This window comes from Nicrophorus vespilloides, unplaced genomic scaffold (assembly GCF_001412225.1).
Source record: "Nicrophorus vespilloides isolate i.1.1-1 unplaced genomic scaffold, Nicve_v1.0, whole genome shotgun sequence".
NCBI classification, from domain to species: domain Eukaryota; kingdom Metazoa; phylum Arthropoda; class Insecta; order Coleoptera; family Silphidae; genus Nicrophorus; species Nicrophorus vespilloides.
In genome coordinates this window covers 1-16,092 of record NW_017099832.1, presented here as the reverse complement: position 1 = coordinate 16,092, position 16,092 = coordinate 1, and the positions used below count along the sequence as shown (strand labels likewise).

Sequence of the window (16,092 nt, the reverse complement as noted above, 5' to 3'; positions counted from 1 at the left end):
CCTCTAAGACTCCGCAACGACATAACTACGAGATAATCCACGGTGTCCAAGGATTTCTTAACCCTGGGACACGACAATACATCGACTATAACTTATTTTAGTAAAGTACTTGTGAGATTATGCACGTAAGTGAGTTTAAATAGGAATTTGTTGTGTGCTCTTACTTGATGGGTATTGCGTTGGAGATATCTCTTTGCCAGGCCTGCTCGTATTCACCGCTCAGCAGTCGCTTGCGGGGATCCCCCGTGATGACGGCAGGTTTCGGGGCCGTGCACAGGGCCATCACCTTGACGCCCGTCAGGTTTACATGGTACTGATCACCATAGCAACGGGTCATAGCCGCGACGGCCTGCTTCGTGGCCGTGAAAACGGGCAGCGAAATGAGGGGGTTGATCGTCGGGCTGGCACCTGCGTTCACCACGATTCCCCCCGGCCCACCGCGATCCTTGCCTAAAAACCGGAAGGCCAGCAGGAGGCCTCGAATGACTCCATTCTAAAAAAGAAAGCGATGAAAAAGAAAGAATGGGGGAAGGGTGATCGCACCCTAATAGTATTCGTCATGACGTCGCGCAACGAAAATACTCGCAAGAAACTCACCAGATTTACGTCCACCTCGAGCTCCCACAGCCTGTCGTTCATCACCGAAGCATTGTTGATGACGATGTCGACGCCGCCCAACTTGGAGATGGTCGTCTGGAAGGCCTCTGCGAATTTGGAAACGATTCAAGGATGCAACGTTGCACGCTCTTGTGTTGATTATGTTACCTTCGAATTGTGGATAATCCGTGACATCGCAGGGACAGAAGATGACGCGATCTCGATCCTGCTTGGCCAGCACGTGGAGCAGATCCTCGCCGGCTTCGGTGTTGATGTCGCAAATGGAGATCTGCCAAAGGAACGACGCAAAAACTTAATTATAGTGAACGTTTCACCGGAGCGACGCTCGCTAGTATTCGAGCACGAGGAGACGGATAAGTGTTTTTTTTTTCCACTTACGCTGCATCCTTGTCTGAAGAGTTCCAAGCAGTACTCTCTTCCGTGGCCGGACGCGGCGCCCGTCACCAACGCCACCTTTCCTTTCAATTCCATTTCCATTTAATGATGAACAAAACAAAGGATTTCCTCTGGACGCAGGAGAACCGCAACGATGTGTTTCCTTTTTGCTTGTTGGTGAAACCTCTCGTCGCAATGCCGCGCCCTAAACTGACGGAGCGGCGTCGCGACGCGACGACGCAAGGGCTGCTTCATATATTTTAGGGAAGGATGAACTCACACGCATACACACCCATCCACCCGATGTATTTATATATATATTTACATGTGGGATCAAAAGAAAATGCATCTTTTACAAATATGTATTTATATACTCATAACCAGATGGTAAAATTACAATTACAAAGTTTCACAGAAAGGAAAAAATCTATATTTCATTGTTAGATATTATAAAATTAACAAATCGTAATTAAATCAAGTATTTTCATAAACATTCTAATTGGACGGAGATTAAATATTATTTTTATTTTATACATTCATCTCTCATTTGATTGCAGGATGATTATTTCATTGAGATAAAGATATTGCGTTCCATTGGATTATGATTATTGATATTAATCGAATGTACCGTTGTTGGTGTAATTGTTGGCATTCGAAATATGCATGGTACTGTCCATCCTGAACTCAGTCTGATCGTCGATCGAAGGATACTGTCGTTTCTTGTACAGTCCGTAACCGATGAGTCCGACGAAGAAGCACAAAGCTAAAGCTATACCAATCGGTGCTCCCACCGAGCTGACCATGTCCATGTCTTCACCCTGGACCGAAACGTCTGCCTTCAAGATTAATTCATCGTTCTCATTGATCTTCCGCATGTGGCAACTCCATTCACCGGCGTGTTCATCGTTCACGTTTATGATGGTGATACCGCAGTCCCCGTGCAACAGACCTCTTCCGAAGTACACCAACTCTTTCCCGTTTTTCTCGGACGTCGCGTGGTAAGTCTTGCCGCTGGGCGAAACGAACCAACAGTAATTCAACGGATACTCCGCGTTGCACATAATGTTGTACGGATGGTTCCTCCTCGCACCATCCTGATCGTAGCTGATCGACGCTTCCTTCGAAATAGATTTGACCTGAACGAATTATTACGTTTCAATACGATTAAGTTAAGTTTTCACTTCTCTCGCTCACGTGCACTTTGATTATCTGATTTTCGCTCGTCCTCGGTTTGGAGATGCGGCAAGTCCAAGTGCCCAATTCCACTTCGTCCATATCCATGAAACAAATTCCGTTTGTCAACTTTGTGTCGACGATGTTGAAGATTCTTCCGGACGGCGATTCGATGTGGCACGCTTCGATCAGATAGGGAACGGTGCAGGAAATTTCCAACTTATCGTTCTCGATGTACTGAATTTGCTCATTGGAATGTTGTTGAGCTTGAAAAAGAAATAGATACATCGCAAATTGTAGAATCATTCGTTCATAAACAACAATAATAATAATCTACTTACGTGTCTTCTGTTCAACGTCGATGAAGTTGCCGTAATCGAGCATCGTGCATTTCCATGTGCCGATTTCCTGTTCAGTCGCAGGTAAAGGAAACTGGAAAAATTGAACAAATTGAACATAAACTTACGTCTCTCTCAATAACACTTCGTTACTTCGATCTGACAAATTGGATCGTCTTGATCTAGCTGAGTGCCGACCGTGGTGTACCTCTCCGTCGCCGTGTGCAATGAAATCGTGTACAGAACATTATCCGGCGACAACATTTGGCAATACTTGATGTCTTTCTTCGGAAAGTTGTTCAGTTTGCAGCCAACGTGTCCGTAGCCTTTATCCTTCATGTACCACGAATCCACAGATAATCCATCTAAAAATATACAAATTCCAATGATTAGATTGACAATTTTGAGTCCATTGATTGATTTACGTTTCAATTTAAGCGTTACATTGGAGCTAAAAGGTTTTGGATTGTATATTGAGAAAGTCTTGAGGGTCCATTGACCGACGTGCTCCATCCGAACCACCGATATGTTGTATTCTGAATCTTCAGTTTCTACAACGAGTTCACCGTTTGGATCGTACAACTGCTTCAGGCCATCATCACCTAAACTAATAGGAAATGTTTCACCCAAAGCTACCATAAGCGTTTTATCGTCTAAATCCAAATCTGAAACGAAACAGAAAGAAACTTTTATCTCATCGCTTTCTTAATTGAGCTCACTTTGTATTTTTATGGTAAAATATTTGGAATTTTTAAAGTCATCGATGTCTGCATTCAAATAAATCCGTCTCCTTTCATCCGACGCCTGCACGTCCATCAATCTCACCCCGCATATTCCTCTTCCAAGACTGTACAGACGATTTTCGAAAATGTGATCACCCTAAGGAAACGATTACACATAACATACGTGTGTTTGATGATACTTTTTCTTTTCTTCATTATACTCACGGTCACCGTCTTTTCGGACATAATATCTATGGGAAAATAAAGATTTTCATTACTTTCCACTGAGTACATCAGCGTGCACGAAGAGATGTTATTTTCCGGCATCTGCACCGCTTCATATCGATTGAGGAAAGATCCGCCGAGACTGACCAACACATTTCGGGAGAGCAAATCGCTCTCTAAATATGCATTTATCGAAACTACGTTCAACAGAAGAAACGTGAAAATTATCATGATTGTAAATAATATTCAATGACGATACTGGAACGTTTCAAGCGCAAATACGCTGGCAAATCAAACAAACAAATTTATATAATTTTATCAGCAATTTTTCCATCCAATATTATTACAATCGAAATATGTAATCGTTATTTCATATCATGTAATATTTCAATTGATATGATAATTTTTTTTTTTTGCAAACATTTATTATCGTATTTTCGTATTTATTTTTGTTACAGACTGCTCACTTAGTCTTGTTATCAGGATCGCAAACATTTCGTATCATGAATTCGCTGCAATGGTTGGTCTTATTTGTATACTATGTCAAGCCTATAGGTATACCAATTTTCTTTGTAGAAGATATCAACAAATTTGTTCTCAATCTTTCCATCGATTTGCAGTTACGATCGAGACGTACGATGGTGATAGTTTCATCAATTACGTGACCGTCGGAAAGGACGAAACGATACTGCGATGCGACCTGGTGATTGGTAATAAAACCGCGAGCATAAATGTGCACTCCAGTTCTGCGATTCAGGTAAATTTGCTTTAAATAATCGTAACTCAAAATTGAATTGTTGCAATACGCAGGAAGACTTCTACGATGGAAGATTGTATGGTATAGGCAGAGGAATTTGTGGTTTCAAAGTGGTGAGAGCATCTCTGAACGATCCGAAGGAATTGGCTTTTAATGTAACCACGAAGATCGCCTCGAAACCGCCCGTCACGTTCACGCATGATTTCCAAGTCACAGTCAAAAGTAAAAAAAAGCCTCCATTAGTGTTGAATAATATTTAATTTTGTTTGCGTGCAGAAACCAAAAATAATCCAATTGATAACTATGAAATAGACCTGACCAAGCGATTCGATTACCACTATTCAATCTATCCATTGTCTGAGCGCGCTACATCTTGCAAAATTTACAGACCTTCCGGAAAATTGTTGATTGAAGACGAGAGGTGCATGTTTAAGATCGAACGACTTACTATGGAAGACGTAGGTCAATGGACCGTGGAATTCGCGTTGAAGAATTCGATGAAGCCGATGCGCGTACATTTTAATACCATACTGAAGGGTTCATTTAGCAGAAAGTTGTTGAAAGTGAATTAAATTGCTTAATGTGAATTGTTTTAGAGGTGAATGTACAAGGAATGTGGTACAAAGAGATGGATGGATACGGACTGATCGGATGCAGTACACCAGTGTTTAATGAATTCTACGATAAATGCATTTTCACGAAACCGGACAAAAGCATCTTCGTGCTAACGGATACCTTTGCTTCGGAGAGGTACGTGGCGATTGGAAGTAATTTAGCAGGCGGAATTGCACAGATCCAGGTACGAAATTAACAGGCAATAAGTTAACGATTTGCAAATTTAAATTTACTTGCAGCTGAAACTGCCGCTAATGAAGTCGGAAATCGGACGATGGTCGTGCCAGTTTAACGATAAGATCGGCGAGTTCATCGACGTTGGGCCGCCATCGAGAGCGAGGCGTGGAGCATCGCAGAGTTACGGAAAACGTATCAAGAAAATGATCGATCTGGGAAAACCGTTCGAAATTCTGTGCTCCGTGCCTCATCCTATTGATAATTGCTTTATCAAAGAACCCAACGGTACCATACACAATATGGACCCAACGAGTACGAACGCTTTAGGTGAATGCTTACACAAAGTCGAAAGTGGCAAGGAAGAGGATAAGGGCGTTTGGACGTGTTTTCTATCGAATCCGGACAACATCGAAGACGACATGATCATCACCGAGGTAAACGAAACAAGTGATTGGAAAAGTAATGAAAGTACTGGTGATTTCAAGTGCAGGTCGAGATTTCCAATGAGCTGGAAACGAGCAACAAACAGCTGGACGTGCTTGTAGGCGACAGCGTCACGTTTCTGTTCAAACGTCACAATCCCATCGATACGTGCTACTGCAAGGGTCCTGCAGGCGCAACGTATTTCCTATCGGAGACGAAGACCGAAGGTAACATTGTGTACCAAGGTAAAGGGTTGCATGTTGGAGAATGCGGGATGAGGATCGAAAAAGCCGAAGCGGAGCACGACGGTGTTTGGGAATGCTTCAGCAAGATTCACGATGAGAACATCTACAGCTCCCAGATAAGACTCACAATTATCCGTACAATGCACTTTTTGCTATACATTCCGTGTGATTAAACTCGAGCATTTTCAGATCAAATACTAAGAGGAATATCCATCGGCGTTCCTGTGGGCATCTCCATTGCGGCACTAGTCATCATCATTCTTATCGTTTACTACTGGTACACGCAGAGAAGAGAGCGAAGAAACGTGGAGCAGGAGAATCGGTCCAGTTTGTCAAGCGAGAACAGCGACACTCTCTTCATAATCAACTCACCGTTTCAACGCAATTGAAAACCTGTAATATTTACAATGATTATAATGTTACAAATATATTATTGATATAAAATAGTCCCAAAATAACTTCTCTTATCGTTCGCTTGAATAAACAAGTCGCGATGACATTGCTGGTCGTTCCAGTGCATAATCAACTATTCGCGATGTTAAGATGTGTAAACTTAATTGTGTTGCTGTTGCTGGGAAATGATTTGATCCGATTTGCGGACTGCGGAGGGAGACTTTACGTGGATTCGTCGGTGTTCATAGCACCGGGTGGTAGCTTCGTCAATTACGTAATATTCGATGATCAAGAGCCGTTAACGAGATGCGGCCTTTCGTTTCAGACGAATGCGGATATTTCACCAATCGACATCACCAAGTCGATGGTTCCCATACACGTACGTATTCAAAACAAATACATAACTTCACCATGAACTATCTAATGTTGGAAGTTGCGTGCGATTAGAATGATTCTGTTTTGAAGAATCGTATTTTCAGCTTAGGCAAAAACACGTGCGGCTTCAAGCTGATCAACTCGATGAAAGATGATCCCAGATTCTTCACGTTACATGCTTACAGGAACGCATCGTCTGGTCACTCGCAGTATTCATTCAAGTTGACGTTTTTTGGTGAGAGAATTCGATGATTGAGCTATTGAGTTTATTGTAGTTTCGAGCGTTTGCAGAAAAAGCGAATCCGAGGAACGAGACGAAGAAGGTTTCGCTTGGTGAAAGGTATGAGGTGAAATGCGGGATACCGAGAATCGAGACGACGTGCATACTTTACGATCCGTCCGGAAGGAAGGTTTCCAGCGGAAATTCTTGCTCGTATCTTTTGGAGAGAGTGAGAATGGAGCACATCGGGATTTGGCATTGCGACGTCGGTATCATGCAACGAATGCTGCCTGTTACAGAATATTTCGTCCTCGAGTTGATAAGTACATTTTCTCTTGCTTCAACCTTCAACCTTTAGTAAAAACGTATTTCAGGAAGAGAATGGGTAAAGACTTGGTACAAGGAGAAGGATGGACTCGGCATCGTTGGATGCAAGCACATGAACGACTTCGTCTTCAACGACATCAACAATCTGCAACCGCCCACGTATTGCCAATTTATTTCACCAGAAGATAAACTGTTCACGATCAAACAAGGCGCCGCAACGGACAGATACACGACGGCGGGAACGAACCTCTCCGATTTCACATGCCAATTAGAGGTAATGTAATAATCGTCAAATCTTATTATTGTAAATTGTTTCGTTGCAGTTTGCTCTACCGATCCAACCGCAAGAAATTGGCCTGTGGAAATGCAAGATCTACGGTAGCGGAGGTTTCATCTCCGTAAAGAATGCAACTCGTAAGTCGTCACATGATTATTTCAATCGTAACAGCGTAATTCAGTTCCAGAATATCCCAAAAAGTTAATAACCGCTATAGAGGAGAACAAACCGTACGAAGTATCCTGCATCGTGCCGTATTCCATCGATTACTGCTACATCGAATCACCTCAAAAAAACTATTATTACATTGACGACGTGAAGAGTTTATCGCAGGGCAACTGTAGCAAACTCTTGGAGCGAGATCATCAAGTTATAGGAAAATGGTATTGCCACATTTCCAAGTACGGAAGCATCGATGATGATGTTATCGAAGTCGATGTAAATGATTGAATTAAGTGCAGCACACATTTCAATAACTTTCGTTTCGTTTAGGTGCGAATCAAGAAGAAGTTCAGTGCAGTTTTTAGCGATGTTCAGGTTGAGATCGGTGATTCCCCGGAGGTTTTGTGTAAACACGAGAACCCTTTAAGGTCGTGCAGATTTGTGGATCCCAGTGGGAAGAAAATCTACCATTTGAGCGAGAGGAAATCTGGAGAAAGAATCGTTTATTTTGGACGCGGTTTGGACTTTGGAGATTGCGGCTTCTTGCTGAAGAACGTCACCAGCAAGGATCAAGGAACATGGACTTGCTACGGAAGGGAACTGGATTCCGAAAGAGAACTGTCGGACATCACTTCTGTGAAAATTGTTTAATGAAATATTCAGATTCAATGATCAATAAAACTCTTCTTGTAAACGCAATTACCTCAAAACTGTTTCTTTTCAGCTTTGGATTTTGGTATATTTTGTAAAGTGCATTTGAACATTTCTGCTTACTACAATTTGCTTACGCTTACGCACATTTCCAAGTACGGAAGCATCGATGATGATGTTATCGAAGTCGATGTAAATGCTTGAATTAAGTGCAGCACACATTTCAATAACTTTCGTTTCGTTTAGGTGCGAATCAAGAAGAAATTCAGTGCAGTTTTTAGCGATGTTCAGGTTGAGATCGGTGATTCCCCGGAGATTTTGTGTAAACACGAGAACCCTTTACGGTCGTGCAGATTTGTGGATCCCAGTGGGATGAAAATCTACCATTTGAGCGAGAGGAAATCTGGAGAAAGAATGGTTTATTTTGGACGCGGTTTGGACTTTGGAGATTGCGGCTTATTGCTGAAGAACGTCACCAGCAAGGATCAAGGAACATGGACTTGCTACGGAAGGGAACTGGATTCCGAAATAGAACTGTCGGACATCACCTCTGTGAAAATTGTTTAATGAAATATTCAGATTCAATGATCAATAAAACTCTTCTTGTAAACGCAATTACGTCAAAACTGTTTCTTTTCAGCTTTGGATTTTGGTAAAGTGCATTAAACATTTCTGCTTACTGTAATTAATTGTTGCTGCTTTTGAAAACTTGTGGCTTTAAATTGGAAAATTCAAAAAAATTGATAGTTCGAGGCGGTGGATGCACAGATGTCTCTGCAGGTCATTGTAGAACTGCTGCTGCTGCAGATGACCTGGTGTAGGGGGCGCTGAGCTCGGCGGCTCTGGCAGAGTGCATATGTCAAAATTGTGTTTTTTAGTGATTGTGTACTTTCGTGTCAGTCTAGTTTTGTCGGTGCTGGCGTTTATTAATTTATCGATAATTGTTTCGTGCACGGAACACACGAGGATGTGGCCGGTATCGCGGCTCGCTTGATCGCAGCAAGTGTCGCTGAAGAGGTGCCCCACCAAACTATATACCGAGTGCCCATCACCAATCAAGAGCTCGTTCCAATTGGAAAATCATGGAGTTATAATGGATTGAAGGAGGAAGCAGCGACGGTTTGGGCTCAGAATTCGCGCCGGTTGCAGGGAAAAGAGTATACAGTTTCAACTACAGCAGACTAGATCAGCCAGAGAACATCAATATAGTCCTCTGCAGCAGGTGAGTCTGAATATCCCACGCTATGCCATGGTCTCTCTACCTACAGGATGCAAACATAGACATAACACATACAGAGAGAGAGAGAAATAATTCTATTTTCTACTTCTTCGCCAAAGCCTTGCTTTCTGTACGCCCACGCTTCTTCTTCATCTTCGAAATGGGCGTTGCATGTCTAGAAACAAAACTCTTAGGCGATGACACTCTTGATACCAACGTCTCTTGTTGTTATGTAACATCAACTGTTTACGTTTGCGGAAACTGGCCTACTCCGAACTGATCCAGGAATTCCGCCGCACTCTCCGTGCCATTGAAATTACGTCTTTGTTTTGATTATATCGACGAATTTCTTGTTATTTGGAGTCATTATTTTTAGATCGCTCCCGAGAGGAGAATTCGATATTGGAAACTACAATGCATTCACAATATCGAACCTCTCTGGATCTACCAGCGAATGCAATTTTCGATTTAACCAGATTTGCATTCATGCAGAAAAAATGGTAAATTGATTCATTTAAGAATGAAAACTCTTAAACAAATTCTAATGGAAAATCTATGATAACTATATTACAAGTATAGTATAAATGTTTAATTAAAAGTAGGTATGTTTATTATTTATGTTGCACATAAATTTTAAAAGGAAAATGTGCTTTGTTCGATAGTACAAAATATTGATTGTGATCATAATCTAATCGCTCTAATTATAAATTACTTCCAGATCTCATCTCGAAATGCAATAACGAAACTATCTGTCCGTCGATTTTAATTGATGTCCAACGTCTATTTTTATTGGACATATTTCGTAGTTGCTTAATTTGCTCGAGCGAAAAATATATGATGCGAATGCGAGAAAAAATATGATTTCAAGCAAGCAAAATTTCCAACCAGAGTCCAATCATCTTATATCACGAGCAACGTCATTCCATATTTTGCTTTAAATTGCAATCTGAGTACCTTCCGCCAATCTCATCTCGTTTCGACGATGCAAATTGCGCTTCGCTTTAATTACGGATCGAATCGAATAATTATGTTCCGGCTGCTGTTGCAGTAAGTGGCATTCGTTTTAATTGGAAATGAACGTGCAGAGTGCAACGCGTGATTGTTTCAGCCAAATCGTTTTATTTCTATCCCGTTCCAATCAAAGTGCTACGTGCATTTTCCACACGTGATATTTCCATATTACGAAATTGGATAACGGGAGGAACGTGTTTTCTTTCGGCAGTCGATTCCAATTTGAAATCTCGTATTCGTTTGCATTTGGAACCTCGAGCTTTTGTTGGGTTTCCTTGATAGGTATTTATTTTACCACATCATTTTTACGCAATAAGTTTGTTGCAGTTGCGAAATTCATAAAGAATAATTGGAATGCCAGGTAAATATTGTGCATGTTTGATTTGTCGACTGCCGCTGGATTAGCTTTAATCCGGGATAAGCAATCTGTTTGTATGCTTGAATATAGTTGGATTATTAGTTTATTGATAATCCGATATGAATCACGTTAGCTGAATCATCTTCAAACGCTCGATATATTCCGAATGGCCACTACTGTATTCATAATATTGATATTGAATTAATTAAATCTACTATTTGGAAACTTAGTGGAAAATTGTTGAAATTGTAAACTCTTAAACGTTTCATTTTTATTTGCAGGTTTCTCGTGATTAATGAAGTTTCTATTTTGATTAAGCGTAATTAATATGTTCAAGTCTACATTCTATTTGTTGTAACGCATGGTTTATGATTTAAGATAAGATGAATGAAGTGTAGGTGTGAGGATTAGCGAATGGAAATCAGACAGTGACAGTTTTTAGCGTATTTATATTTTGGTTTCTGCGTAATCATAATATTGCCGTTCGAGACTGAAAAGAAGAGGAGACGTGGCAAATAAACCGTTCGTTTGTGTGTTTCAAAAGATATTCGGGGCAGAGAGTTATTTTCGTGTTGTCGTCTTCCACTAGGTCAAGCGGCGCGACGTCGTCGTAGTCGTGCGGCAGTTAAGCGTCTTTTACGAGAAGACGGATTAACTAACTGTACGCATTCGCTGCCCACCTACTTGAGAAATGAACCAATTCTTCGTTTGCGTATTCGGAAAATCACCTATTACGTGCGTTTTTTTTTTAAATTAGGCTAGACTTTGTTGGTATTTGTGTAACGAATTGAGATACACACGCACGATTTCAATTAAATAAGATTAAATCAGATAAAAACATTATCGGAATGCCATTGCCTTATATAAGTGTGGATTCACACTTCCACTATTGTGGAAAAGATTAATAGAGAGTGAGCTTTCTTTTCCAGTTTGATTTCTGTAATAGTGATGAGGAGATGTGCTTTCCTCGAGCGAACCTGAGATTTAAAAATACCACCTTTGACTAATGGGCTGGTCGGTCATGAATGAGGAGCCGTGTTTATTGTTTATGGCAATTCCGTTGAAATTTTATTTATAGTGAGAAGCTGAATGGAGAGCGAATAGAGAGAGAGAGAGCAGCGTCGCGACGCCGCAGGAATTTCGCAAACTCCGTTCGTTTTGCGTGTGTTGTACGCTATACGGATAGTGACTAACCCCGTGGGAGCAGTCGCCCCAGTCAACTTGGACTTTGCCCCCCCTCGCGTATCCAGTTTAGTTTCGTTTTCTTCAAAGCTTTTTTCCCCTCGCCAGACTTTGAGCATCGTCTTCTGGTAGTTGTCATCGTGTAATGTTGATATGCAGACGATTGCGGCGTGAGTATTTGGGAGACGATACGAGAGTGTGTTGTACTTGAACTAATTTTAGAATTGGAGCGCGTCCCCTTTGGGCACCAGGAAACGTACGTCGCCCGGGTTGCGTAACCCTGGCAATTCAAGGGAAATTCTTTCGGACGGCTTCAAGCCAATTCTCTCCTCCTCCTCCTGATCTTCCCAATTAAAAATATCAATTTCGTAATGAGTCGGCAACGCCAGAAAAAGAAACGCCTTTCTGCCCACTTCGCTGTCGTCGCCGTCTCAGATTCATTCGTTTCGTTTTCCACATTATCATCATCGCTCTGATGATTCACAGATTTTCATCGATTTCGCCCCATATAAATATGAATCATTTAAACTAGAACGATTTACTCGAAATGGTTGTCAATGTAGTGAATATGGTAAAAAGCAATTGAATCTTTTCAACTTCATAAAATTAAATTGGATGACGCGCAAATGATTATGATATGTCTATTTTTGGTTCTCCACGATTAATTAAACACCTAAAATTAATTATTAAACTTGTGGTCTCAACGATTACGATCTGCCGCATTTTCTTGTTATTAAGCAATTAACTAACGTCGCTATGTCGCTATTTCTCTCCATCTCTATTATTCTAATTTAATGTAATTATTATTAGTTTTTTTTTTTTCCAATTGCAAGTGGAAATGTTAATGCATATTATGCCGAGGTCACATTCCTTGTAATTAAGTTAAAAATAGTTGATAATGGTTTATGGATTCGCATGCATTAATTGAGGTGTTTTTTTTGTTTGTTTCTTTTCTATCTCACTCAATTGTTCTATTGTTTTTTTTTCTTTTGTTTTCAAATTATAACCTATTTAGGATTTCTAAGCAGCAATAATTTGTTGTTTCTCGTATAATTAGTTTACAGAAACATTAATATCCAATTAGTTTTTATAGTCCATATTTCATTCATTCGTTAAATATATTTATTAAATTCTATGTAAAACTCGCAGCAAAACTTTCGAAACGCTTGAATGTTGTGGAAAGGTGAGATCCTGCGTTTAATAATCTATGAATGTTAATATTTATGTATTTTAGAGATGAAGCGTATATCTTTTAGTTGATGTTTGTGAACAGATGCAGAAATTTAACCAATTTGTTCACGTTGTGTTTGCAATGAATTGTTGTAGGATCCGGATGCTGCGCATCTAATAGATTTGATAAGTGACGGAGAGTTTCCTTTTGAATTCGTCATTCTTATAGTTTCACGCCATTCATTTCGTTTTTTTTTTTTGCTTTGTCGTTATGCCAAATGTGCTCGAAGCTCTCAGAAATAGAGCAAAATCTCTGTCGCAACGGTGATGACGTCCATGAGATTATTGTCATCGAAACGATGAGTAAAAAGTGTATTCACTACATATGCAGTCTTGATCAGCAAATTTAATTGAATCAATCATCATTTTTTTTTTCAATTCGCATTGAAAGCATGTTTATTGTTAATTCTGCATTAACGAAATGAAAAATGCAGAATTTCGATTACTTTATTAGAAATCAAATGAATACGAGCACTACTGTGATTATTTGCTGTTTTTAGGAAATATTTGTTGTTATGACAAATTGCAAAGTTTATCGAGGGATGGAAAACTGTGGTGTCTAATTGGATCGTCTGAAATTATTGACTGGGAGAAGAGGAAAGACGACTCGTGTCCCAATTTAATTTGCGTTTACCCGATGGGGATCGGAGGAACAGAACAGTGATTCACGAGTGGAGAAGGAAAATGAAGAAAAGAAGGGACGTTGTCCATCGAGAAGGAAGGTTTATTGAGTTTCTAGGACATTCGGTGCGCAGAGATTTCAACTACTACGGGAATGGGGAAGAGGAGTTTTGTCCCAGTTTTGTGCACCGACTGGGCTGGGTCGGGCCACTGAACGGAGGAGGATGTGCATCGAGCGGGGGTCCGTTCCCATGGCTCGATGCACTTGCAACTAGGTCGATGGCGTCGCGACGCACCGCCCTTACATATGACCCCCCGACCCGACGTCGTTCCTCTCTCTCTCTTTCTCACCCCAGCCATCATCGATCGATACACACATTTCATACATGAAACACACACACTCTTTAACTTCATTCAGCTTCACACCTGATGTAATAATCTGCATCCCTCAAGGATAATACGTAAAAACAACCAAAGTTGCATCATCATCATCAATATTACTATTAAAGTAATCTTGAATTCAACTATACTTATCAATAAAACATTGAGGTTTCGTCTAAGATTTGCAAAACGCATAAATAACGGGAGCGCTTCAAAAAAAAGATTAATGTTTGACCTTTGTTACGTATGTAATGGTATTTGCTAAATGCATAAACACGCGCGCGCTTATGTTTTCCAGCGATGTGCTAATATTTGGGAAACATGCGAATTCTTCTAATTGAAAAATGCAACAACGAATAGTAGTAGCAGAGCCCGAGCGATAAATCCATTCCTAGGTTTTCGTTTTCTCCTGAATAATGGATGGTCATTTATCTTATCGTGGTTTGTTTTCTCTTTTTTTTTTGTTCTACAACGATTTGCCATTGCCATTATTGTAAGTCATTACGTTATGCACTTGGGTACGTGCAAAATTTATTGCTTCACGATCGAGCATTGCTTTACGGATTTACCAGGAGTCCGTCGTGATTTATGGGTGCCCCGAAGCTAGGTCATTATGCGACCGATTGGATGAATTGCAATTTTTGTTGTTGCTTCGAAGTAAAATATGATTTATCGTTTTATTCAGGTTCATCAAAGTTATTTATTATATAATACACAAGTTATTATATTATACCAACGTATCACATTTGATTATCATTGTTTTAAAATATTATTTTGCACGATTTAACTGATTTGAATACTGAAATTGGACGGAAGAAAACATATTAAATTTAAAAAAAAAATAGTGTATTTTTTCTACGATATGATAAAAGCGACTTTGGCACAGTGTTTATTTTTACGAAGCAGTGCAATTCGTTCATAAATACGATAGAATAGAATGTTTGGATGTTGAGAGATATTATTGGTATGGAGCGTAAATTGGAGGTAAATTATTTTTGTTTTACTTGCAATGGTTATGATGGATCCAAGACTTGCAGGGATATTGATTTTTAAATGGAGCTACAAAGTAAATATTAAAGAATATATGGGTCGTATCTTGTATAATACAAATGCCATTAAAATTATGGTCGATCGATTAACTTTATTATTGCTGTAAGTCGATCGAAGTTGTCTTGATAATGTAATGTACGGTAGTTGGAGAGATGGATAGTATTTGTAGACGAAGGAGTTGCGTAGCGGTGCATTATTTGATTTTGCGGAGCGGATAGGGCGAAATATATGATATGATGATATAATGTAATAGCGGGACGCGCAACTGTACAAAGTGCTCCGTAATTCACGCGCTGCATGCCTCTGTTGTAGCTCGTTAAATTCATTACGTGTTTATTGTTTCAGGTCACTATGCATAGGAGTCTGAACATAGGCGGAGGCGGCGCCCACATGAGGGGCGGCGTCTACGACGGCAAAATCGCAGGCCTCTACGACCTGGAGGAGACACTCGGTCGTGGACACTTTGCCGTCGTCAAGTTGGCCAGGCACGTCTTCACCGGCGAGAAGGTTGCAGTCAAGGTCATAGACAAGAGTAAACTGGACGACGTGTCCAAAGCGCATCTGTTCCAAGAGGTACTCCAGCTCGTTACTCGTTGCGTTATCATCGATTATCGTATTATGTATTTTAGGTGAGATGCATGAAGCTGGTGCAGCATCCGAACGTCGTGCGATTGTACGAGGTCATCGACACGGCGACGAAGCTCTACCTGATCTTGGAACTGGGAGACGGCGGCGATTTGTACGATTACATCATGCGCCACGACACCGGCTTATCCGAGGTGCTGGCTCAGGAGTACTTCAGGCAGATCGTGCGCGCCATCACCTATTGCCATCAGCTGCACGTCGTCCACAGAGATCTGAAGCCCGAGAACGTGGTGTTCTTTCAGAAGCTGGGCGTAGTCAAATTGACGGACTTTGGGTTTAGCAACAAGTTCTGTCCCGGCCAAAAACTGGAGACCAGCTGCGG

General features: G+C 40.7%; 5 protein-coding genes across 8 annotated transcripts in view; 3 read left to right on the top strand and 2 right to left on the bottom strand.

Moving 5' to 3' along the window:
- The window catches only part of LOC108565730 (peroxisomal hydratase-dehydrogenase-epimerase-like), a 5,085-nt gene extending 3,823 nt beyond the window's left edge, over positions 1–1,262 (bottom strand). The window contains exons 1-4 of the mRNA XM_017925319.1: positions 997–1,262; positions 766–886; positions 598–704; positions 165–493 (exon numbers count right to left, since the gene is read on the bottom strand). Coding sequence (XP_017780808.1) covers positions 165–493; positions 598–704; positions 766–886; positions 997–1,095 — 656 coding nt within the window. The 5' untranslated portion in view covers positions 1,096–1,262. The remainder of the gene's footprint in view (positions 1–164; positions 494–597; positions 705–765; positions 887–996) is intronic.
- A 212-nt stretch (positions 1,263–1,474) lies between these two features.
- On the bottom strand, positions 1,475–3,719 carry LOC108565733. The gene is made up of 7 exons (XM_017925321.1): positions 3,452–3,719; positions 3,224–3,383; positions 2,930–3,169; positions 2,658–2,869; positions 2,508–2,598; positions 2,188–2,432; positions 1,475–2,129 (listed from the first exon to the last, which is right to left on the bottom strand). Exons 1-7 carry the CDS (start codon positions 3,680–3,682, stop codon positions 1,608–1,610), a joined length of 1,701 nt encoding a protein of 566 aa, XP_017780810.1. The 5' UTR covers positions 3,683–3,719; the 3' UTR covers positions 1,475–1,607.
- A 200-nt stretch (positions 3,720–3,919) lies between these two features.
- Positions 3,920–6,112, top strand: LOC108565736. The gene is made up of 8 exons (XM_017925328.1): positions 3,920–4,006; positions 4,072–4,208; positions 4,262–4,430; positions 4,485–4,745; positions 4,805–5,007; positions 5,063–5,434; positions 5,491–5,803; positions 5,858–6,112. The coding sequence occupies exons 1-8, from the start codon at positions 3,955–3,957 to the stop codon at positions 6,055–6,057; spliced, it is 1,707 nt and encodes a 568-aa protein (XP_017780817.1). The 5' UTR covers positions 3,920–3,954; the 3' UTR covers positions 6,058–6,112.
- Positions 6,113–6,146: 34 nt separating this feature from the next.
- On the top strand, positions 6,147–8,699 carry LOC108565737. 4 transcript variants are annotated; one of them, XM_017925330.1, is made up of 8 exons: positions 6,147–6,440; positions 6,509–6,671; positions 6,728–6,979; positions 7,031–7,257; positions 7,307–7,397; positions 7,448–7,698; positions 7,753–8,265; positions 8,320–8,699. In XM_017925330.1, the coding sequence occupies exons 1-7, from the start codon at positions 6,162–6,164 to the stop codon at positions 8,071–8,073; spliced, it is 1,584 nt and encodes a 527-aa protein (XP_017780819.1). In that variant the 5' UTR covers positions 6,147–6,161; the 3' UTR covers positions 8,074–8,265; positions 8,320–8,699. The 4 variants fall into 4 exon arrangements, with proteins under 4 accessions (XP_017780819.1, XP_017780818.1, XP_017780820.1 ...); XM_017925329.1 differs by having other exon boundaries at positions 7,442–7,698; XM_017925331.1 differs by having other exon boundaries at positions 6,293–6,440; positions 6,546–6,671; positions 7,442–7,698.
- On the top strand, positions 8,488–16,044 carry LOC108565729 (SNF-related serine/threonine-protein kinase-like; the record flags this gene model as incomplete). Its single annotated transcript, XM_017925318.1, has 3 exons — positions 8,488–8,625; positions 15,471–15,698; positions 15,755–16,044. Coding segments are annotated over exons 1-3 (656 nt in total), but the record flags the coding sequence as incomplete, so codon positions are not given.
- Between the last annotated feature and the right edge of the window lie 48 nt (positions 16,045–16,092).

Coding starts and splice junctions, on each gene's coding strand:
- LOC108565733 (XM_017925321.1), bottom strand. CDS start 3,682: ATGATAATTTTCACGTTTCTTCTGTTGAACGTAGTTTCGATAAATGCA. Junction 3,384..3,451: donor TGTCCGAAAAGACGGTGACC/GTGAGTATAATG, acceptor TCGTTTCCTTAG/GGTGATCACATTTTCGAAAA. Junction 2,870..2,929: donor TGTAACGCTTAAATTGAAAC/GTAAATCAATCA, acceptor GTATATTTTTAG/ATGGATTATCTGTGGATTCG.
- LOC108565736 (XM_017925328.1), top strand. CDS start 3,955: ATGAATTCGCTGCAATGGTTGGTCTTATTTGTATACTATGTCAAGCCT. Junction 4,746..4,804: donor TTTTAATACCATACTGAAGG/GTTCATTTAGCA, acceptor GAATTGTTTTAG/AGGTGAATGTACAAGGAATG. Junction 5,804..5,857: donor GATAAGACTCACAATTATCC/GTACAATGCACT, acceptor GAGCATTTTCAG/ATCAAATACTAAGAGGAATA.
- LOC108565737 (XM_017925329.1), top strand. CDS start 6,162: ATGACATTGCTGGTCGTTCCAGTGCATAATCAACTATTCGCGATGTTA. Junction 6,672..6,727: donor ATTCAAGTTGACGTTTTTTG/GTGAGAGAATTC, acceptor GAGCGTTTGCAG/AAAAAGCGAATCCGAGGAAC. Junction 7,398..7,441: donor CTCCGTAAAGAATGCAACTC/GTAAGTCGTCAC, acceptor AGCGTAATTCAG/TTCCAGAATATCCCAAAAAG.